At 41.0% G+C, this 24,841-nt stretch overlaps 1 protein-coding gene across 1 annotated transcript in view; it reads right to left on the minus strand.

The window, feature by feature from the left end:
* Nucleotides 1–24,841, minus strand: part of Dock2 (dedicator of cytokinesis 2) — a 377,575-nt gene that overhangs the window by 207,576 nt on the left and 145,158 nt on the right. Inside the window, exon 27 of the mRNA XM_035448098.1 lies at nucleotides 4,693–4,788. Within this exon, the coding sequence (XP_035303989.1) occupies nucleotides 4,693–4,788 (96 nt within the window). The remainder of the gene's footprint in view (nucleotides 1–4,692; nucleotides 4,789–24,841) is intronic.

A 24,841-nucleotide genomic window follows, 5' to 3' on the forward strand; every position in this document is an offset into this window, starting at 1 on the left:
AGAGAGGAGCTAGAGATAGCTCACAAACAAAAATGACTCAAATAAAACAAAAAGGTCAGATGAAATTAAAAGGTCTCAATAGACTTGTTCTAAGTCTATTAGAATCGAAAGAGTCTGCAGTGTTATCAATTCAAGAATGTGGGGACCAGATCTGTCAGTCATAGCTGGTAGAATCTTGCATGGCACAGTCACTCTGGAGCATGGTTAGCTGGTTTCCTAGAAACTCATTGCCTCAGCAATTCCACTACTAGATTTCTACTCAAGAGAAATTAAAATACACTCACACTAAACCTATAAGCAAATACCATAGCAGCATATCCTGTAACAGTTGAAAATTGAAGATAATACAAAAATCAAGCAACTAGTACATGAATAAGAAAACATCATGTTTATACTATGTAATATAATCCAGCAATAAAAAGGGGTAAAGCATGACATGTCCCCAACTATGGATGAAATGCAGAACATGCTAAGAAGCCAGGCATGAGAACTCAAACTTGTATGATTTCACTGTATTAAGTCCCCTAAAGAGGCAAATGGGTATAGCCAGAGATATCAGCAATTGCTTAGGGACAGGGGCTGGAGAGTGATGACAAATGAACTAGAGGTAGGGAAGGAAGTAGCCCAGACTGAGTTACAATGACAGTTATACAACTGTACAAAAGTGCTGGAACTCACACACACACACACACACACACACACACACACACACACACACACACACACAAACTAGTATGTTTGGTGGTTACTTTCTAAACTATGTTCTAAAGTACTGGACCTCAAAATCTAGGCAGGAGGTTACCAGGCTAAGAACAAGGCATAGCAGACAATGAAAGATGCACAGGTGATGCAGAAATCAAGAGTTCCAGGTGTGTGCAGGCAATACCCAGACATCTACCTTTCTAGACATTTAGACAGAAAGTCAGATGAAAGGCTAAAAGAAGGTGTGGTTGAGGCCACAGTGGACTCCATAAGGTGAGAATGATGTGAGTGTATTTATAAGCTGTGTCAGGGCAGTGGGGAAACTATGAGACATTTGAGAGGAGGGGCATCTCCTGACAAAAAATACCAGACAGCAAGGGGAAGGCATGTTGGAAAGGCCAGTCCTTACAGTAAAGCACTAAAGAACACACCCAGAAAATCTGCAGCAGTGAATGAAGCTGATAATGCAGAGGGACAGAGATTCATTGCACCAGATACAAAGGAAAATAACAGCAGACACCTCTTACAGCAGACACCTCTTACTTAGTGCTTTCTACAGATCAGACCCTGTTCTAAAGAACTGGGGCTCCACAGGAAAGGCAGGGAGTTAAAGGACTGCTATATACAAAATGAGCCAAATGGATTGATGATCACCTTCAGCTTCAATCCAAAGAAAAGGAATAAAAATTAGGAAGGTCATAAAATGCTTATCTAAGGTGCGCTCAGGGAGCCACACAGAGGAGGGTTCTAACTCAGTAAGAAATGGTGGTACTTCAGCATTGGAAGGATGGTAAGTGAGAAAAATGACAGACCGTTGACAAGGCTGTACAGCCCAGGGAAGCAGGAGCTCTTGACACTGAAGCATTCTGTGGGTGTCACCAAATCTTCAGTGTTCATCTATTTCTCTACCTATCATATATCTCTCCATCTATCATTTATCATCATCTATCTTCTATTTATCATCTATCTATCATATTTATTGTCAGTCATCATCTATATTCTGTCTATCATCTATCTACCTATCATCTATCTCTACCTGTCTATCATATCTATCTATCTATCTATCTATCTATCTATCTATCTATCTATCTATCAGTCTATCATATCTATCATCTATCATCTTCTATCTTCTATCTATCATCTATCATCTATTTACCTATCATCTATTTCTATCAATCATCTATCTTCTATCTATCGATCATCTTTGCATTCTTGGGTATGGAATCCTGGCCCTCACGCATTAGGAGGCTCACTTTCAGTCCAGCCTTGCTTCTTTAGATGTATGTATCACACAGTTAGTGATCAAACAGAGAGTAAATAGACAGAGCCAAATTCATAGAGGTCTGTGGCACTCGGGTTCCTTGTAGGAACCATGGTCTCCCCAGCCACCATTAGAACATTATCTGGCAACTTGGACCCCGTATCCCTGAAACAGCTATCATTGGATAATCCTGCCCTAACACCTTCCACAACACAGAAAAACAGAGATCCCACTCTGCTTTTGGAAAGCTGAAACCAGTTATTAGGGAATCATAATCTATCAGTACTTAAGTGTTAGGAAATTCCACACACAGTATTTCTTAATTAAATAATTTCATATATATATATATATATATATATATATATATATATATATATATGTTTTTCCTTCTTCCAACCTTTTCCAGATCCTCCCCCACCTCCCAACTTCATGTTTTCTCTCTCGCTGTCTCAAAAAAGTAAAGAAAATCAAAACAAACATAACAACCAATAAGACAAAAAACTGCTAGAAACAAAACAAAATGAAACAACCCTCTCCCCCCCACCAAAAAAACATGGAGTTTGTTTTGTGTTGGCCAACAAACTGGCCAATGTGCAGAGAGTGTGACCTCAAAGCACTCAGTCCTAAGTGAGATGTCTTCATCAACCTCTCCCCTCAAGGTTGAGGAATATATGTGGAAAGATTGTAAGAGCCAGAGATGGGGAATGACAGGAAACAGTGTCTTCTGGACATAACATGACTGGTACTCATATGAACTCAGAGACTGACAGCACAGGTTCAAGCCAGGACTGAAAGGGACAAGCAGACACAAAGTGCCACCCCTAACCAGGAAACTATTTGCCTTTGATACCTGGTAAGAAAGGGAAAATCAGTTTTCTCCAATGGAAAGTCCCTGGCTATATCAACCACAGTCCAAGGCAGGCCCTGTGCCCAGGAGCAGTTAGCATTCACAAAACATACAGGATGATTTTTATCTTATCTCAGGGAAGTGGGAATTCTGCTAACTATCATGATCCTATCTAGCATGGCGCCAGTCAGTCTGAGCTGAGTAGCACTGGTCTTTACACATTAGCATATTTGCTTGTGCACTCATTCATTCATTCATTCACTTATTCATTCATGCATTCACATCTTTATTCTGTATTTATTGAGCACTTACTATGCTGGGTGATGTTATGGGACTTAAAAACACAGGAGGAATTAAAAAATAAGTCCTTTCCCTGGACTTCCACTTGCACAATGAGAACAAGACAATAGCCAAGTAGAGGATAGGGGAGACCTGCTGAGAAAGATGAAGAACCATGCTACAGGATTGAAGTGGTTGGGAGGGATCCAAGTGCCACAGACTGGCATCAGGACCAGGAAGCCTCTCTGATTAGGTGATTCCTGGGCCAATCTGATTACAGTGAGAAGCAGCATGCAGACACTAAATAGAATTCTGTTTTATGTGTGGGAGGAACACATAAAGAATGAACAGGGGTAAAGGAACCTCCAAGGATGGCAGTGGATGAGTAGTTTCTCATTCTACCTGAGATGAGAAACTACCAGTAGGTTTGAGCAGAGGAGTGGCATGGCTGGGTGTGCTCATCTCTGCTAGTAGCTGGTCCCTGTTAGGGTCTCAAAGTTTGGCCCTTATTTAAAGCAAGATGGGGAGAGATCACAGTGTTAGTGATGTTTGCTTTGGGGGGTTGTGTTTGTTTTGGTCTGAGAGGGAAGATAGTCACACCATGGAGCAGCAATCTTCCCTGCTTTAGAATAGAGTATTTATATAGGAAAAATTACCCCCAAATTAGCACTGACCTCTGTATGGGAGAGGGTACAGTAAAGAAGCTGCCAACATGACCAATCCATGGTATAGTTAGGGGGAAGGTTTTCATTGTAGGTAAAAGAGTAATTATCTAGAGGCATCTGGAAGAGTCCAAAGTAGAAAGAGAAATAGACTGGACATGTCTGGGGCTAACTGCAAGAGGAGGGAGAATAGCAACAGCCTGGTGGGGGTGGCGAGAAGGGGGACTTTGCATTATAAAGGGCATCTGGGAGGAGGGACACCTGGGAGGTGAGAAAGGTCAGGAGGCTAGGGTAGGGACTTTGAAATAAATAACAAATACTCCTGGGTAGGGACCCAGGGAACCTGGAGGCCAACATAGTCTTTGATATACAACTACAGATGGATGTCCATGGAGTCATTTGTCCCTTCCGCCAGAGACAAGAGGAATGATTCCATATGGCAGACAGGATCCCATTTGACAAGACCCTGAGGAATACTGGCTTTTACCAACAGAAATCCTCCCATAGTCCAGCTGGAGCTCATTTCTGGATATATGGACTACCTGAGATCCAAGTAACATAGGCAGAGTTCACACAATAAAATCACTTAGAAAACCAAGCCCACAGAACCACAGCCTAAGCACCACCAAACAAGGCCAAAAGAAAAGTCAGACAGGCCTCTGGAACATTCTACCTTGTTCATTTATAAAATCCCTATCCCTTCTCTCTGTTTACTAATGACACCCCACTCCTGCTGGTATACTGGCCAAACCATGTCATACTTTATTTTGACAACTTGAGTTAGCTTTCATGTTCTCCCAACTCTGATGGGAAAAATCTGACCCTTTATCATAAAAATGAAGCAATGACCAGTGCTGACATTCAACAAAGGCATCCAGAAAAATCCACTCTGAGATTTTAAAGAATTTAATACTGTTTGACCAGAAGAAGGTTTTACTCACAATCAGAACATGATCTCGACCCATCGTGATGACTGTCCGGTTCACTGTGCGGAGCAGCTGGACCATGATCTCTTGGATGTGGTCATAGGTGAAGGCCTGCAATGCAGTGAGAAACATTACTGTTACAACATGACACTGAGCCAACTCCCTCTTTCAAAGACACAGACAGGAGTGACCAGACATAGATCATGCACATCACAGATTAGCTGGTTCCATCAAGCCAAGACAGAATTTGTCTACACTTGAGTTTCCACTGGCCATCCCTATAACCTCCCAAGATTCAAGGGTGGGAGAGATGGGCAAACTCTCTCCTGACTTCTTTATTTTTATAATTCTTTTTGCTGACATCACTTCCTATAGCTTGTATATAAATACTTCACATAAATATATCATCCATGGTTACAGCACAAGGAACTAACATTGTTGAGGACTTACTAGACACCTGGTACTCAGCTAACCACCCATTTCCTCATCGGGATAAGCAATATCATGATTGTCACAATTCAGATGAAGAGAGGGGAACTCAGAAAGGTGAAGGACCTTGTCTGGGGTTACCCAGCAAGGAACTCGGCCGGGGAGGCAGGGGGAGTTGAATCTGGCAGTCTGGCTGTAGAGTCTGCCCCTTTTCACACTCACTGGAGCACTGAGGACAGGGTCACAGATCCCTGGTTGCTGTTGAGGCTTCATTAGTGCCCATCTGTCAAGATGGATATACTGATTTCAATTGAGCCAACTTCTAGCTCCTTCTGTGACTTCTGATCTTTTCTCTCTTAGAATATCTTCAATGCTATGTATTCATTACTCTTTTATCTTTTCTTCATTCCTTTACAATTGCATCAAATTTATATAATGGCCTCCAAGCAGTGTACTTTTCCCCAGGATTACATCTCTTGCCTTACAAAAATAGATATTAAAAATACCCCTTTCCTATAGACCTCCTGACCCTGACTTCTTTTAACCATCCATTTCTTTTTAGTCCAAAGAGCATCAATTAGACTGTGCAGGAAGTTTGGTATTTAAAGTGCAAACCTGTTATATTCTATTCCTTCATTCTGAAAGTCCCCACTATGGAGACTGTCTTGGGGAGTGTCCTGAGATCAGGTGGACTAGGCTTTGGATGTGACTTTGTATCCTACCTTTCCTAATCTGAGCTGGGTGACCTTGGGAAAATTGCTTTTTTTTTTTCTTCTGTGTTGCAGTTTCTGTATGTGTAAATGTGGCCAACATCAAAAACTTGAGGTTACTGATTTGAAGCATCAATCAGGGACCAAGGTAAAGTCCTCCATCCCCAGAGTTTTGAAGAGTCTACAAGTGCTGAGTGGCTGCTGTGACTCAACATTCCCTTGGTCTGTATCAGCATCCTTGGCCAAGCTTGCAGTTTCCCTGCACGTAGCAGAAAATGCAGTCTGAGGCAATGCATAATATAAACCCTGGCTGATATGGAAATGTCACCCAAAGAATGTATAGCTTATATGCAAATGGGAAACCTTCAAGACGATAACCTGTGCTAAGCCATAAAAGTACAGCCACAAATCAGCTTCTCTTAATTGCTCCAGTGCCAGGCAAGTGGAGGCTAACCCAACAAAGTTGTCTTCCAGAGTCAAACTAAACGGTGACTTGTAATTGAAATGACAAAATCAGTCTTCCTATTATGGCCCTGGCAAAGAAATTAATCCACCCAACCTAAACCCATTGCAAATTGCAGTGATAATTTTTCCTTTAATAATTATAGACTATGATATCTAGAAAGGACTCTAATTGATCTCTCCTGCACAAGCCCCGTAGGAAAAGGAAGAGAGCTGGAGGTGGCTAGGCTGATGTGGGGCTAAGCCGCCTTTTTGGGTCACCCTAAACCCTTGGTGTTTTGAAATACAGAACAGTATCTCCACAACATGAGATCATATCACCTATGAGGTGAGTTTAAGCCAAGAGAATTCAGACACATCCCAAAGAGGGGTATGCCCTTTGTTCTTTCTTTCAGCCATCTGATGAAACAATCTGGAAAATCTCACTCTGGTCTCAACATGTATAATGCTGCTCTTTCATTCATGCGAACACCCCCTTTTTTGTTTTTGTTTGTTTTGAGGTAGGGTTTCTCTGTGTAGCCCTGGCTGTCCTGGCACTCACACTATAACCTTGAACTCAGAGATCTGCCTGTCCCTGCCTCCAGATTGCTAGGATTGGAGGCGAGCACCACCACTGCCTGGTACAAACACTCTCTTTTAATGGGGGAGTCGGGGGTCCTCTCAGGTCAGAGCAGGCAGTGGGTGAATAGCATCTAGGTAGTACTTACTAAGACTGCATTGTTTTCATTTGGTTTTAAGTTTAGATTTATGAATAATATGCAGGGGCAGGGTGGGGGGATGCCCAAAACTTGAAAAGAAAGCAAAATGAGGATCTCATGACACTTTAATAGATCATTTCTGATCAAATCAACTGAGAGGTCTCTCTCAGGAAATACATTCCTGAAAGACTGTCCACAACAGATTAGGCACCAAAAGTATATTTCTCTGCAGAGACTGAGAATTCTACAGGGGTGAAAGATCACCATGTGAAAGATAGCATTTGATGTCAGTTATTTGCTTTGGAAAAGGATACAACTTTACTGCTCTGTGTTAACATCACATGTCTGGGCCCTGATGGCCATGTTCCATCTCTTTTCCCATAGAAGACCGGGGCTTATATACTTTCTCTAAAGATTTACTCATGTTTATTTATATGTGTCTCTATGCATGTGAATGCTGGTGCCATGGGAAGGCAGAAGAGGATGTTAGATCCCCTGGAACTGTTGTAACAGAGGGTCATCAGTCACCCAGTATGGATGCTGGGAACTGAACCTCGGGCCTCAGAAGGGGCAGGAGATACTCTTAACCAGTGAACTAATTCTCCAGGCACCAAGGTTCATATACTCTTAAGCAGCTCATTTGTTATTTGTCTTGCTTCCTATTTCAATAGTGAAGTAAAACCTTGACTGGTGCCAGCTTATGATTGGATATTTTTTTAATACTTTGAGAATTCTACTTTGACACAAGGGATGCTGAACCCTTACAGTGGGTAGCTACATAAAATGTTATTAATTTTTATGGAAAGTATAAATGTGTGTAGTTTTTATAATTTCCAAAAAGTGCATTTCATGCAAAACAGCAAAATCCTAGGTCTCTCCTTCACTGAAGACTCTTTACTATTCCAGTTGGTATTTATGATCATGTCACCTATGACAGGCTTACATCATTCCATTTTAAAACAGTTTGGCTTTTTTCCCCATCTGCTGGCTATATAAACTGAGAACAAAAGTCCTTCAAGGTATGGATGAGGGGGAGGATTTTATTATAGATATGAGGGAGAGTACAGCCAGAGGCTTCTGGAGGACTCCAGAGCAGAGAGAAAAAGTAGTAAACTGAACATGGCTAGCAGACTGAACCAGGCCATGAGAGAGGCCAGGAGAGAGGGCAAGAGGAAGATAAAGAGAGTGAGGCCAAAAGAGACCAAAGAGGGGTGGACAAAAGAGGGCAGGGACCAAGAGAGCACATAGCCAAATTGGCAAGGTTATAAGGGAATGAGAAGCTGGGTGAAGGGAAGCCCAACAGCTGGAGGAATTTAGGGTAGAAGACAAGGTGAGAAGAGCTGAGAAGAGCCAGGATACCAGCATGGACTCTGTAACACATATTTGTGATGCCAAGAGAGTCTGGAGGCTAGCATGTGCTTTGTGCTAGTAGGCACCACAGATGAATCTGAAAGAGACATTATGTGCTTAGTATCTGTTTTGAAAGATGAGTATGTCACTTTCTTCCTCATCAGGCCCATGCATCCTACCATTCCTCCTGACTACTAGATTATAATTATGGTTTGGGCAATATTTAATATTTAAATATTTTAAACACATACATGCCATTGCATCTGAGTCATAAGCCATGATCAATTCTCATTTCTTTGTGTAAATATGTGGGAATTTATATGTGTATGTATGTGAATGTGTATGTATGTGTATATGTGTGTGTGTGTGTGTGTGTGCATGTGTGTATGTGTGTGTGTGTGTGTATCCGTGTGTATGTACATGTGTATTTGTGTGTATGTGGTCTAGATATAAAAGCATTGGAGTGGGGGTCTGAATGTGTGTATGTGCATATGTGCTTGTGCCTACAAGCTTCCTCAATCACTTTCTACTTTATTATTTGAAAACTCTTTCATTGATCTCAGAGCTCATCCATTCAGGCCAAGTGCTTCAGGGACTTCTTGTCTTTCTCCCCAGTATCCTACCTCCAAAGGCTTGGGCTACAGACAAAGATTAAGGATAAAAGGTCATATATACAGCATTAAATCTAAATGGAAAGAGAGGGAAGGAGAGAGAGGGAGAGAGGGAGGGAGGGAGGGAGGGAGGAGGGAGGGAGGGAGGGAAGGAGGGAGGGAGGGAGAGAAATGAATGTTTCCTCTGCTCAGGAACAGTTGTAATATATGGCTGCTAGCATTTTCCTTGGCTGTGTTCTTATATAAGAGGCCTTTCCAATTTCATTCTTATCTTGAAGAATTACAAACACTCACCTGGAAAGAAAATCCCTAACTACGAAGACAGTAATAGCCATCATCTAGCACAGACTCATGCCCTCATTCATTCCCTTTGGCCACCACTAGAGAGGTGGGTGATTTTCCATGAATTTGAGGTTTGGTCTCTTTTCCCTCCTATTTTAACTAGATTATATCCTCGAAGAGTTTGCTGGACCAACACCTCACATTGGAACGCATACTGCAGAAGCAGCTGGGGACAGAGGGAACTCAGTGTAGTGGAGGCCAGGACTAAGGTGGGCAGTAGTGGCATATCCTGTCACTTCACATAGTGACTGCCCATTTTCTGGGTAAAATTTGGGCAATAGCTACCTGAGAATTGTAATGGAATTAGTCTTTTGGAGGGGGGTGGGGAAGAGAGATCCAGAGTCAGCGGCAAAGGATCTGGTCAAAAGGCGGGGGAGACATGGATTTTAATTCTGGCATTGTCAGTTAACAAGGTTTGAGGTCTCATTACATATCACGGCCTATACATGTAGACTTGACATCTCATTCAGTGTCTTACTTTACTTAATATAATGCTCAGCTCTGGTCCCAGAAGTAAAACATCAGGATGATTAGCTAGTTCAATGACTTATCTAAGAATGATCTAATCAGGTCCAAGCTCTGTTCCAACTGGTCCAAGCTTTTCCAGTGGTTCAAAGTGTGATACTGCCTTCAGCCCTCCAAGACTCTACTGCAACTATCTTCAACAGTCTGAGCAGTGATGTGCAGGACAGTGTCTCACTGCAGAGGCTGCACAGTGGCCACTAGCCATGCTCTCTCCTTGTCCTTCTCTGCCTTAAACAAACTTGGCTCTCTGGGCCTCAGTTTTTCTTCATCTATATGTTAAGTAAATGTCCCCACTCTGCCAGAACTGTTCTGAGGAATTCTGACTAGCTCCAACCCTGACGGCTAATGCTTTCCAAGGTTTTACTTCATTCCATAGTCTTCTAAGTACTTTGTAGATATTACCTCAACCTGTCACCCCTAAATGCAGCTCATCACTCTCTAGGATGTGGGTACCCTGTGAGCAGGGGAATCCTGCAAGCACCTATGAAATAAAGGGAATGTTTCTATATTCCAGATGTTCAGATAAGAAAAATGAGGCTCTGGATTTGGTCACACATTAAAGAAAAGTCAATTCAAGTCACAGTTTCAATCTACACAATTCCAGTCCTGGCTTGCCTGATTCCAGTCCAGATTTGTCCCCTCTAGTCCTGACTTGCTGGAGTCTAGACCAGGCTTGAAGCTGCCCACCATCTAGCTCTCTAGGAATGCATCTGTGAAGGGTTGGGGCATTGGGAGACACTAGTCACTCTTCAAATCTATCCAAAGAGCATGTTAAGATATGCATTTGTGTACACATCTCTTTATATAATATCTCCCTGATTATTATGTCTTCAGGTAGCAAGTCATTTAAGAGCTCCCAAATCAGAAATCTCATTCAATGAATGGTATCTAATCCACACAATGGAATAGACAGTAGATATACGTTGATTTGGAAAGAGACTCTTGGTGCATTCTGTCATTGACTGCAAAGCACTACTATATATGTATATATGCATATATTTGTATATATGTGTATATATGTATGTATGTATATATATATATATATATATATATATATATATATATCACTTTTTACCAAAAATTACAGGAAAAAATGCATGAAATTGTTAATGCTGATGTCTGAGAAGGAAAAAGAGGGATACAGATAATATTCAAGGGAAATTTTTTATTTGCTGAGGTTCATTGAAAATTTTCACAATAGTTGACACTAGAAGAAAGATAACTCTTTCTCTGTGGCAGAGTAACAAAGGACAGCCTATACCGCCAAGGACATGAACTCACAGGGGAAAGTGGATCTATCTCAGGGACTGCAATGCACTGTGGCAGCCCTCATCCTCCCTTTCAGGGTGGTGAAGTGCTGTGGGAATGCTCCCTGCCCCTTGCTCTGAGACCTCCCACCCACGCTGGGGCTACAGATGGAACCAGGTCTCACACACAGATCGCTATTGTTAACATCACTCACCTGACAGAAGTACAAAGTAACATGACTTAAAACTTTTTTTTGAAATGGCACAGCTACAAAATGTTTTATTCCATTTACCAAATGCTTTTAACTTCCATTTCCTGACAGATTTTTTTAAAGAAAAGGACACAACAAAACCATTACTTTCAACAACAATGTAAATCTCGCTGTGCTTAGAACAAATCACTGCTTTTATGCAGATCTTGCACATTGTTTTTTAAGGGTTTTTATTAAGACACACTGGAATCTCCAACCTTCAGCCAGAGAAGCAAAAAAATGCAAACCTTTCTAAATGTGTAATTCCAACATCTTAATGCTGATGAATGAAGCCTGGATGAAGCCACATATATAAGTATGCACATCAGACATGCTCTAATTTGTTCTCTGTTCTTCAAAATAAGAGCCACTTATGAGGACTGAATAAAAGGATCTGAATAAAGACAACAACTAACATTTGTTAGGTTCTGACTACATTCCAGGCAACAGGCTGTGAGGTCTATATTTATCTCAATGTACCTTTGCAAACATGCTGGGGTTAAGTACTATCCTATTTTAAGGTGTAAAACAGGGTCCATGCTAGTGATTATCAATCAGTTCACACCAAGCACTTGATGTGCACCAGACATTGTAGGTACTCTATATCTCTGAATCCTGAGAACAAGCTGTATATATGTTGCACTGGCTCTTCTCAGGGTACAGATGAGGGAGCAGAGATATATATGGCTGATCTAGGCACAGGTGATAGACTGGAGAAGAATCATTGTCCTTCTGATTACAAGGCTCCTTTGCTTCCTGTGCTAGCTAATTATTGATGGGGTATGACCTCTGTATGCTGTGACTATGTGTTTTTCTTATTGATTGATGAATAAGACTGTTTTGGTCAATGGACAGTCAGGAATTCTGAACAAAGAGGAAGGGAGAAGAAAGACAGAATAAAGAGATGCCATGTGAGACCTGGGCATCACTGGTAAGCCAAGGCCATGTGGTGACACATGGATTAATAGAAATGGGTTAGTAATTAAGAGAGAGCTAGCCAGTAAGAAGCCTAAATCATTGGCCAAACAATTATAAACATATATTAAGTCTGTGAGTGGTTATTTCATAGCAGCTGCAGGGACACAATGAGCAGAGTGAAACCTATCCAGTGGGACCAAGATAGATGGAGAAAATCTCCATCTACAAATTATAGCAACATTTCACTATTTATCATATCCAAAAAAAAAAAAACAAAGTAAATGTTCCCAAATCAAGAATCTTGTTGCAGATGGGTGTGGTGATGCAAGCTGTTAATTTCAGCCCTTGGGAAGCAGAGGTTCCCAAGAACTTCTATGTGTTCAAGATCTATGTGTGTTCAAGGTCATCCTGGTCTACATAGTGAGCTCCAGGACAGCCAGGGCTACATGATGAGACACTGTATAAACAGAGGAGGAGGAGAGGAGAAGGAAGAAAAGAGAAAAAAATCTTGTAAAGCTGATAGCTTATCCACATTAAAGAATAACAAGTATTACATGACCAAGGGATTTGCAATCCCAACTATTTTACCCTAAAAACAGGTTCACCAGCCTTCCAATCTGAGGCTGTGCTCCTTCCTATCCTTTTCAGAAGTCCTTGAGCACAGCAACAGGCTTAGACAGACTTAATTGGAAAGCCCATCTCATACATATCAAACATACTAAAAAGAAAATTCCCCCTGGTAAAAAGATAATCAATACAATCACACAAGAATTGAGTTGTAATTGAGTATTAGCTAATGTACTATTCATCTTTAAATGGTTAATTAAGCAATTATTAGTTTCATATTTTGGTGACAATTAACCATTTGTGTCCAAACACTCCAGGCTTCTTTATCTAAACTGTTCTAAAATATGAACTCTCAAAGTGTAAATGCAAACTGAATCAAATGAGCAAATGGCCCTGCAGCCATGAGTTTCTCTGAGCTCTCTACCATAAAAGTGGGACTCGGTAGGTTATTTGTAATAGTTCCAGAAACTTAACAGGAATTGCATACTTATACCTCATCAATATTCTTGCATGGGCTACTTTAAATGTCAAGATTCATTGGAATGAGAACACAATGAACAAGGCAACCGGCTTAACTTTGATGGTCAGAAAATTCAGAATGGTGCTTATGTAATATTGATTTTTATTAATGAGTAAACTGATTACTTAATTTTTAATGCATGCTGCTTTCCTAGTAGGTGCTATATTTGAAAAATCATGCATCATGGGAACAGGATAACAAAAGGACTTCATGATGCTGAAGACCTTTGAAACTCATTATCCAGAAAGCTATCAAAGATGGGTTTTCCACGCCTCCACACCCCACTTCCCAGTGAGTCTCTTGTCTCTCTTCAAGGCTATTCTCCCTTCTTTCTACTGCTCTACTGACTGTTGAGATTCATCTCCACTCAGTTTTTCTTCTTGCCTGTTTTATCATCAGCTTACATCTCTACTTCTTGCACAGTTTTACTCATACTGTGGTACCTGTGTGGGTGCCAATGGATGTCAGCAAGATCGTTCCATATCTCAAACATATCTGTAACTCTGATGCCTGAAGTTCTACAGAAAGTATTGCATCCTGACTCAAAGCTAACTCTCCTGTTACAATGAAGCCCTTACTGAGGGTGTTAAGGAAACAAGGTCCAATGTTGAGCAGGTTATAAAATTACCACCCCTGCCTGCCCCTCCTCAGACTCACAAACAAGTAGGTCATGATTCATCAGAGAATTCTTTTGAAAATAGGAAATAGGTCTATGTCATTATTTTAGGTTCAACATCTAGCATGAGTAGTTCATACATAATAAGGAATTGTGAGTATTTTTAGCAAACAGATATAGATCTTATATAATTAACTAGAAGATCTACTAGGAAGGCAATAATAATGGTTGAGAGAATAAAGAGTGATTCTTTGAATGAAGAGATGGAATCAGAGTGAAGAACTGGGAAGCTTCAGGGCATAGGGTTTTTTTTTTTTTCAACTTTTTTAAATTTGAATTAGAAACAGGATTGTTTTACATGACAATCCCAATTCCCTTCTCCCACCGGTTCTCCCCTAACCCCCCAACTAAAACCCTATCTATCACATATCCTTTCTGCTCCCCCTGGATGGTGAGGCCTTCCATAGAGTGTCATCAGAGTCTATTATATCCTTTGGGATAGGGCGTAGGCCCACCCCCATGTGTCTTGGCTCAGGGAGTATTCCTCTATATGGAATGGGCTCCCAAAGTCCACACTAGGGATAAGTACTGAACTATTACAGGAGGTCCTGTAGATTTCCGAGGTTTCCTCACAGAAACCCACGTTCCTGGGGTCTGGATGCTATTGAAACACAGTTTGACCTCACACAAAAGACTGAGGGGAAAATAGAGAAGTCAAAAATCAACACAATCTTCTCTCTTTCCTACAGTGAAAATACCCATAATCATCCCACCATACTTCAGGGATAGAACACAGACATCAGCAACTCATTCAGCAATGGCTGATATAGTTCCCACAGCAGGAACTCCCCAAATTAAAACCTTTCGGCTGTCTCATTTTACAACAGGCTCTTCCTACAATTTTCTTTCAAGTCATGCAGACATGACTCCAAGCCTGATGTCAGGAAACCTCTAGGTACACTACACTGGGAAGAACTCAGCACTCTCACTAACTAATCCACATAGGGATCGATTACACCAGTGTCTATAAAGAAATCACCAGCAAACAAGGCTTTAGAGTCATAGTCCTGAACTTTTCTTTCACCAGGACAAGCCTAAAGAAATGCCGATCTCAAGTGCATAAGAAGTGGTCATAAAAGGCCATAAAAGCTGAATAATAAATATATTGCCTCCACACTTACACAAACACACCACCACTGTTCCTTTGGTTTAGAATGGATTTAATGAAAACCTTCCCCAGAAAGCCATGGCTGTAAAGAACACACAGAAAGCTGTGTGCCCTTGTCCATGGTACTGGAAAATAAGCCTTGCAGACAAAGGCATTACTCCTTGTTTGGAGAGGTGCAATACCTCTTCCTCCTCATCCCACAAAGAGGTGTTTTCATTTTAATAATGACATGTTCCATGTGCTTTCTTTTTCTCAACCTTCAAATTGTGGCTAGAATTTTTAAATGGTACTTCAAGTCTTATCTCATTAACAACAGTACCATCTTTATCCAACTCCTGCAACATTTAGGTAGTATATACCATTTTTTCTACTTTTTCTTCTCTCTGTGATCAACCTATACATCTGCAATAGACTCAGGAAAACTATATGTAATTTTTTTACTGATGTACTGAAAAAATTCAAATTCTTATTTTTAATGTAAAATGAAGTTAGCTGCCTCATTTCTAAGTCTATGTTTTTTTAAGTAGTGACACTGAAGACAATCAGGGGTTTTTTAATTGAAATGAATCTTTCATACAATATTTTTGATTATGTTTTCCTCTACCCCAATTCATCCAAGATCCCCCCTACCTCTCTCCACACCCAACTTGTTTCCTCTCTTTAATAAACAAAGAAAACATATAAAAGCAAAAAAACCCGAGAAACATACAAACAACCCCCAAATCTCCACAAAAATGGAAAACAAAATATACAAGCAAAAGACCAATAAAACAGAGCATGTGGCAGCACCCACAAGATCTGCACAGATCATTTAATGCTTTTACATTAAATGCATGGCTCCAGTCCTTCCCTGACCAGCTCAGGGGCACGGAAGACTCTCTTCTGAATGCTCAATCAGCATCAGGTCAACCTGGTTAATGACTATAATCAAATTTTTCTGATCTAAACCCATATGTTCATTCCTGGAAGAATATTAAGGGTTTCTTGGGGAGGAGTATTCAGTGTTTGGAAGTAGTTATCTGCCTTCTGTGTTCTGAGGTCTAAGGTGATTTCTGGATACTTTCAAAGCTACCCGAATGCCAGATTGACATTCTTCCCACTCTTTTAAAATCAGATGGTCAGAACATTATCCATTACAGCTCAACACCTCAAGAAATATCCTCTAGAATCTACCACTTCAGCCAACAATATTGTGAGATTGTGTGGACTCCTAAAGCAAGGGGTTGCTTTTCTCTGTCTCCAACTCTCTTGCATTAGACACAGCATGGGAGAATGGGACATAAAAGTCAACCCTATCTGCTTATCAGAATTTATGTGTAGCATCCCCAAAAAGTGCTTCAGCTTTACTCTCTGTTATTAATAACTACCAAATACATATGTAAATATATGACCATCACCTGTCAGTGATGGATAGACAGGGACGGGCTGATGAAAAAATGAGCAGATAAATCAGAGAGAATTGCCCAAGTCTACTTGATATTTTAACAATTAGAATTTGATGCAAAAATTATATATTGCAGACATCTGCAAACTTTTTCTTGTATGTACCACCTTATTTTCAGTTTTTGCCATACAACTATAAGGATGTAGCATTGCACCTTGTCTTCCAGGACAGATTTCAAAAATATATTAATAATTAGAAATTTGGAGTATGTTAGGAAGATTATAATTATTCCTTTCTGACCTTCACTGGATCATGTAATTCTTACACCCAGATCTGAAGACACACCTTTTCTCAAAGGACCAGCTCTATCAACAGAAAATAAAAATATTTCACTTTTGCAGAGATTGGTTTTCTGACTCTTGTCTTCAGAGACATAAACAGTATCAGCCTTGCTGGCATTCTTACATCTCTGGTCCCCCCAGGGGAAAAATGTGTGGTATAAACTGCAATATTGAGCAAAGTCAGTCATCTCTTTATCCATTCAGATTACCCCTCTAAATTATGCAGGGTATTCTTTTTAAAAAACACCTATCATTTATTGTACAAGCCTTACCAGTGAAAATGAAGTCATACATGCGAAAGCTGTGGATTCACAGCTTCTCATTCCTCTGTGATGTGCTCAGGTCCTTCTGCCTGCAGATTCTCCATGCAGCATGTAGACATTTGTATTCTGCTTTTCCAGTTAATATGCCAGCAGTGTTTTTATGAAAACACTAGATAGATAAGGAACCTCTCTGTTTTTATTTACCCTTGGTGAGATGCAGGGGAAAGGTTTAGATCTAGACAGATTTAATTCTGGCTCTGCCACAAAATTGCTTTGTAGTTGGAGACTATTGGACTACTTAAGCCTCCATGTTGTTCATCAGTAACACTTAACTATAGGATTGAGATAAAAGCTCTGTGTTATATTTTGGTATATAAATTTCTTGATATTGTATTTGGCTCATGTATAGCATATTAATATTTTAATACATGGCTCTATCATGAAGTTTAATGTAAAGCCAAGTATGAATAATTAAAACTAAAGATTGAGTTGAAATAAACTAAACATTTGGGGACCATCCCAGAGCATCTCACTCACCTGAAGTCTCACCAACACTTATATGGAAAATTTTAAAAACAAATGAAATCCAGTATTTCTTGGCAGATGTATTTGTGAACTGCCTCCAATTAGAGTCTATTAGACATAAATCTAGAGATAGAACCCGTATGTTCCTGAAGTCTGCTAGAAAGCCCTGACATCAAACATAGTTTGTCCTGCTACCAGAACCTCAACCAAGACTGTAGAGACATTGTCAACTAACTAAACAAATATCATTTACCCCTTTCCTCCCTACAGCATCTCCCCATGCAACCCTCTTGCTCTCATTCAAATGCATGAGTTTTTCTTAACCATTATTTCATATATATGCTCCTAAATATGTAAGTAAAACCTGTATGTGATGGGGAATGTACTGTGTATATTCATCTTATTGATTATTGAATAAAATACTGTTTGGCCAATGAGGCAGCTAGTTAGGTAGGACTAGGAGTCAAAGAGGATTCTGGGAAATGTAGTAGAGAAGTGGTGTTCCAGGCAGGAAGTGACATAGCAAGGAGACTCATATTTAAGAAAGGAGAAACAGGAAGTGTCCTTTTTCCCCTCTGCTCTTCCTCCAGCAGTGCAATGTGATCCACTGGCAAGGAGGGATGCCAATAAGGCGTCAGATAAGATAAGTCTTATAAAATATATAGATCTATGATAATTAAGACTGAGCTAACAGATGAGAAATCCTAGTCATTGGCCAAGCAACTTTGTACCTAATATGTCTCTGTATTATTTTGTCCATCTATATGGTGGGCAGAACTCAGGCAGCTGGTGGAGACCGCCCACATGGCGGTAGGGCTCGGCGACTTTTGGTGGAAAAATTTATCGTAACAAGTATGTTTAATGTTACTTTTATGTACATGATCTCAGGATTGAACACTTGGTATTGGAAAATCAATTTTGAGGAGTTGTACTCCAGTAAGAAGGAAGGAAAGAGGAAACATATTAACTACAACAGGACTTTTATAGCTACTGTTGATAAATTCAGAGAATTTTGAAGTTTCCATCAAGATCCCACAGCTGGTTTGTGGTGAGGCTGGATTCAAATGCCCTGCCTGTGCAGTCTCAACATCCTTGATATTTCAGCTAGAATGTAACTCAATACAAACCAAATGTTTACTGACTATTCAATATGTGTTTTGTGTTGTGTAAGGATGTGACAGTGAACAAGAGAAATGCAGTCTTTGTACTCCTGGGTTTGTTGTCTCTTGGGAAAACAGACATGGTAAAGGCAAGCCAAATGTGATGTGCATGTCACATTTGGCAGTGTCTACACAGGGTCCATATGCTGTTTAGATGAGGAGGAAATGGGAGCCTGTAGTCCCAGCTTCAGAGTTTAGTTACTCAGAGAGTTAAGCATTCTTTAACAGGCCAGTTTGAGAATGGCATATGAACTGGATGACAAATGTATGCAGTGTTCTAAACAGTTCTGGGGTCACTGCAGCACTCAAGGTTGGTACCTGCTTTTTATGTAGTGTTTAATGCAATGGCAGCAGATTTACCTTTCTCATTAGGTTCTGCTGATCATCAAATATAAAATTAGTGTCAGCATGTCTTTCTAGAAAGTCGACTAATTGAAGATGGAAAGATCAATCAAACAACAGAGATTCATTATGGAGTTTCTCCTTACGATTTGAAACTATGTCAAGAAGTATAGACATGCAGGAGAAGCATGGGATTGGGTTAGCCTTTCCCTTGTAAATTCTACAGACCTATTTTAGGACCCCTTAGAAGAGTAGCTTTAGTAAATGAAAGCCTATGTCGTATTTAAGAGACAAGGAAGATCCCAGTATGTGGATCAGTCAATGAAGTAAGTGACCTCTGGCTTCAAAAAGACTGCCATATTTAAATGCGCAGCAAAATTCACTATAGACACAGTACTAGCCATGGCTCTAGGCCAGTAATAAAGCCCTCCTAGGCATACTGAGTAGACATGGTACTATTAATATTGATGTTTTAACTGTTGCACCAATATTTAAGTTTTTTCTTTTAAAAACATCTTTTGGTGTGTGTTCTTGAAATAGGATCTCTCTCCAAGTCCAGGCTGGCTTGAAACTTGTGCTGATTCTCCTGCCTCAGTCTCCCAAGTGCTAAGATTAGAGGATTGTGCCACCAGACTGAGATTTTTTTAGGTTATGAATTTCTGGTCCCTGCTTGCCCTTGGTTCTCACACCTAGGCATGAGGCTCACTTCTGCCACCCTGTCCTTGATGCTTAGGAAGCAAGAAGGGAGAGGGACTGAGGAAAGAGTGGAGTAAGGGCAGACAGCTCACCATGGCTGTAGGCAAAGAAGTATTTTAAACTTTGGTCATGGAAGATTAAAAACAGCATGGAACACTCCAGGATGCATTGTGAGATGGTGCTGATGGGACAGAACACACTGGATTATTAACTTTATTGGGGAGTCCTAGTCAAACATCACCAAAGGCTGCCTTCTTATTTTCTAAGTGCCTCTCTGAAGAACAAATGACCCAATGACCATTTGGAAAATGAAGCCAAATCTGCCATCTTCTGAGTCTGTCAGGCAAATAGCAGGTAACATTCAAGAGTATTCAACTCTTGCTTAGAAACTGCAGTAAAGATGGGGTTGTCAAAATAGTCCATGTGACATGCTGTAGCATGGAAATTTGGGAACAGGTCAGTCATATGTGCCTCAAGTCACCACTCCCAGTTCAGTCTTGGGTAAGTGTTCTCTAATCAGTTACCTAATTACACATCAGTCACTAGGAAACTTCACCGGCCTCCTTATGAACTCAGTGGCTGGTGGCCATTTTGCTAGTGCAATCCTTTAGTACGATTTGCCCTTGGATGGTAGATTCTATTGTTTTAACTTATAAACAGAGAAAGCCTTTATCTATCACACTGGGACGGGTGACCTGAAGAAACTCCCCACTCTCTAGGTTCCCTGTTCGAAATGAGTCACCCCTTAAATACTTACAAATTTAAAATGTTTCCATTTGGAAATATTAGATTTACAGAAAAGCTACAAAATAGAGTTTCTCTGTCACCTTGGCCCAATATCCCCTCTAAGACATTATATAATCAAAGTACTATTATCTAACTGTAGATGTTCCTATAATTTTTCCCATTATTGCTCTAAATGTCCATTTTCTGGTCCATGAGCCCACTCAAGGGCCCATGATGACTATTTCCTAAAGCCTTTGCAGTCAGTGTCAGTACCTTAAACTTCATAAGCTTTGAGAACTTAACTTCTGGAGACACTAATCTAGCAACTACTGTGTTCTCAGCCTGGTCTCCTTTACTAGCTCACTATTAGGTGAAAGTTGTCTGAGCAATGTTCCCAGAGAAGTGATGTGCCCTTCTCAGTTTATCCTACAGAGAAGTGTGGCTTACAGAGTTGTCCATTTTTCTGCTTTAATCTCTCCCTCTTTACTTGGTTAATGTCATATACAATAAAATGACATGAACTTGGGTGTTTTCATCAAGAGTTTCCTGCATAAGTCAGGGCACAAAATCTAGAATCAATCTTTTCTGAAGACGGTCATAGAAACTCGAAACCTCTCTTTCTCACTTTCTATGGCTGTGCATTAGACACATGGGCTTATGGGACCATTCTCATTCAAACCACCTCACTTCCCAGTATTTCTCACTTACAGTGGGCCATAATAAAATTCCCATAGGTTCCCTTGTGTAATAGCAGAGATGAGACCTCCATTCTAGACATGTCCTCTTGCTTCAAGGAAGACATGCAGAAAAGCCCAAACTCACAGGCCAGTGGTTGTTTCTACCCAAGCTATTGGCACTCCTTCCTGCTCAGTGATGTCTACACAAAACTCTACAGGCCAGACTTGAGAAAGCTTCCAGACTGTCGGACATGTAAAAGGTTCTAGAGCAGTGGTTCTCAACCTTCCTAATGCTGTAACACTTAAACATATTTCTTCAATGTTGTGATGACCCAACCATAAAATTATTTCATTGCTACTTTATAACTGTAGTTTTGCTACTGTCATGAATCATATCTGATACTGATATATGACTCCCAAAGGAGTCATGACCCACATATTAAGAACTGCTGTTCTAGAGAGTGAAGTTCCCAGACAGGGCCCAGAAGCCCAGAGCCCATTCTCCTATACATTGCTATATGGATCCATCATCCCCTTTAATAAACAGTAAACACAAAAGCATCTCTGAGTCCTGGGAGCTGCTCCAGGATATTAATTAAATCAAAGGAGGGTGTGGGGTAACCCCAAATTATATGGCTCAGTCAGAAGCACAAGTAAAGTAACTCAAGTCTTGCAACTAGCTTTAGAAGTGGGGACAGACAAGGACTGGGGGATAACATTCTACCTCTAAGTAGACAGGGTCAGGATGAGAGGATGCCACGCTGGTGTGTGTGGCACGAATTATTGCTTACGTAGTCTGTGGGGACTCATCCCTGCAACCTGGAATCAGAAGTGCCCTGTGTTCTGAGAGTGCTATAAGAAAAACTGGAGCCATGGTTGGTTTTCTACTAATCATGTCTGTCTGTTCCCTCCACTCTGAAGTTACTGCTTCTCCCTACCATGAGAAAATAGATACTTAAGGAAAATGCTTCAAGACTCCTCAAATATTCTGCTCCTCATACTTCTGCTCATTTCTTTAAGACCCATTGTTGGCTCTTCCCATTAACAATGAATACACTGGTGCACACTTAAAAGATCAACTTTTATATTGTTATTAAGGGTAAAGATAATCCCCACATCAAACCTGCCTTGCCCATACCAGTAGGATCAGACATCAGTAGGAGACATAGCATATCCTCTATTCCCCACTCCTTTCCCAATCTCTAGGCTCCCCTGCCCCAGTAGCCTACACAAGACTTCAAAATTCTCAGCACTCTTTGGGAAAAAGCCATCAGGATCAATAAGCATTGTCACAAGAAATAAGCCATATCTCCCCTCCCTGGCTTAAGTTTGGATGTTCAGTTTGTCTTCAAATCAATACATCCCCAGAATACAACCTTTTCCACCAGTCCTATGAGGACTACAGCACACCAGCAGATTCGAGTCACTGGGGACAGAGCCCATAGGCTTTGGTTTTTTTTTTTTTTTTTTTTTTTTTTTTTTTTTTTTTTTTTTTTTTTTTTTTTCTGGTTTGGAGTAATCCCTCTGGATTTCTGGCAGTGGTATTAAAGTAGACTTTTGTGAACTGTTTCCCTGAGAAATGTATTTTTAAATGCTGGCCATGATACACAATGTTTACCCATTTTTTTGCTTTAAATACTTTCTTCCTTGTTGATTTCTAGGTACAATAACCAAACACTGCATTGAATTTCTGCCACTCAGATACAATAGATGTAAATAATCTTAAGTGCATAGGTAAGAATAAAACCTTACAAGCTAATTAGGAATGCCTCAAGTATCTACTACTTTTGATTTTAATGTGGCCCATTTAATTATAGACTTAAATAAATGTTTAATCAAGGCAGTTACTTAGCAATTGTCTCATAAAATTCTTAAGAAGTCAACCCCTGACACCTGGGATTTGGTATAAGTGAATTCCAAAATACCACAATTGGTACAAAAGCTTTCATAAGCCCATGGGATCTGGAATATTCCAAAGGAGCCCTTGAAAAAGCAGTATGACATTCCCCTCTAGGGTCTCCCTGACAAACTGAGCCCTGGTGCTGAAAGCCGTACCCAGATGCAACATCTGCTGCTCCTTCGTAAGCCTCCTACCAGCAAGAGAACCACCAAAACATCTGTCACCACCAGCCCTGACCTGGAGCTGGCCTTTCAGGTGAAGGGACCAGCTCCCCTTTCGGCAGCCATAATGGCCGAACACGTGCTTGACTGACCTTGTCCTAGACACTAGAAAGTCAAATGCCTGCCTCGTGACAAGGAACCAATCAGAAGTTAGCTGGTGGCGCTATGCTTTACGACCCTGGGTGTGCTTTACGGACAAGCGCACAGCAATGACCCACAAAGTATAGCAACCACCCTGGGAGGGCCTATAGGCCATAACAACCAGTTGACCAATCAACACAGGGCAAGCCCTCCAAGCATGGAGGCATGCCAATCCTGAGCCTGTGCGTACCCCTAGACACTCCCCTTACCTTGTCCTATAAGATCTCTAGGGAGGCCCTAGGAGCTGTCTTTGTTAGCCATCCGCCATGGCAGGTGGGTGAAAGAGCCGAGCTAACATGGTGTTAGCTTGTTAAATTACAAAAAAGCCTCATGCAGTTTGCATCAAGCTCTCGAATCTGCCTGGTGATTGGGGTGACTGTGGTCGTGGCCTGGGACCCCGGATACCTGAGTTTTCCCGGGGTCTAACACAGGCTAATCAGGCTACAGTTTTCCAGGGGCTTAGTTGATGTCTGTCATTCCCATTGCAGCCCACTTGGTCCTTTGCTGGCCTTAAAAGGATTATAGGTTTGTTTTTAAAAGCAGCCTGCAATAGTATAGGAGCACAGGGGGAACAAGGGACACTAAGGGAGAAGGAAAACATCACAGAGTGCAGGTTATAGGCCTAGAATATGCTGACTCTTTCCATAGGCATTCATTACTGCAATCCTGACATGGTTGGGGAGTATGTTCCATTTTTGATGACAGCTTTGATCATTTCCCAGGGCTCCGAAGCTAAAAAGAAGCAATGGTACGATCTCTCTCCTACCCTGGCTACTGGTGGCACCATATGTAGATTACCACACATGCTGAGAAATGTCCAAACACTAATGGAATAAGCCATTAGCTTAATGACGGGATGAGCTCCAAAGTATGATCACTGACCTGTAGGGCAAGAATCCTAGAGAAACAGGAATGTCAATATGGGCGGGGCTGTGAATTTGGGGTAGGAGGAGAATTTTCCTCCTGTTGGGAGTCCTAGTTGGAATGATAACTCTCTGCTCTCTGAGGCTTAGTTTCCTTGGTAGCATCAGGAGCATCATGAACCCCATTTTAGCACATGACAGGCACAGACAAACAAGAGTTGTGTCATCCTTTCAGACAACCTGCGGAGGGCACCTTTCATACCATGGAAGGAGAGGAAGAGTGAGCAAAAAGAAGGTCCCAGGCTCCCAGCTGTTCAGCTTCTGGCCACTGAGCCCTGCTCTACAGGAAGTCCCACAGACAAAAGAATGTCAGCAAGCCTCATCTCCATGCCTTTAATTTGAATACTGGGCAGAGGGCAGCTAGGTTAGAAGAACCCCCTGCAGCTTTAGCAGGTGGTATTGATCCCGGAATTAGATGGTAATGGCAAGAGGCAGCAATGAGCAATGGCCT

The sequence above is a fragment of the Cricetulus griseus genome, chromosome 7 (genome assembly GCF_003668045.3).
Source record: "Cricetulus griseus strain 17A/GY chromosome 7, alternate assembly CriGri-PICRH-1.0, whole genome shotgun sequence".
In the NCBI taxonomy this organism is placed as follows: domain Eukaryota; kingdom Metazoa; phylum Chordata; class Mammalia; order Rodentia; family Cricetidae; genus Cricetulus; species Cricetulus griseus.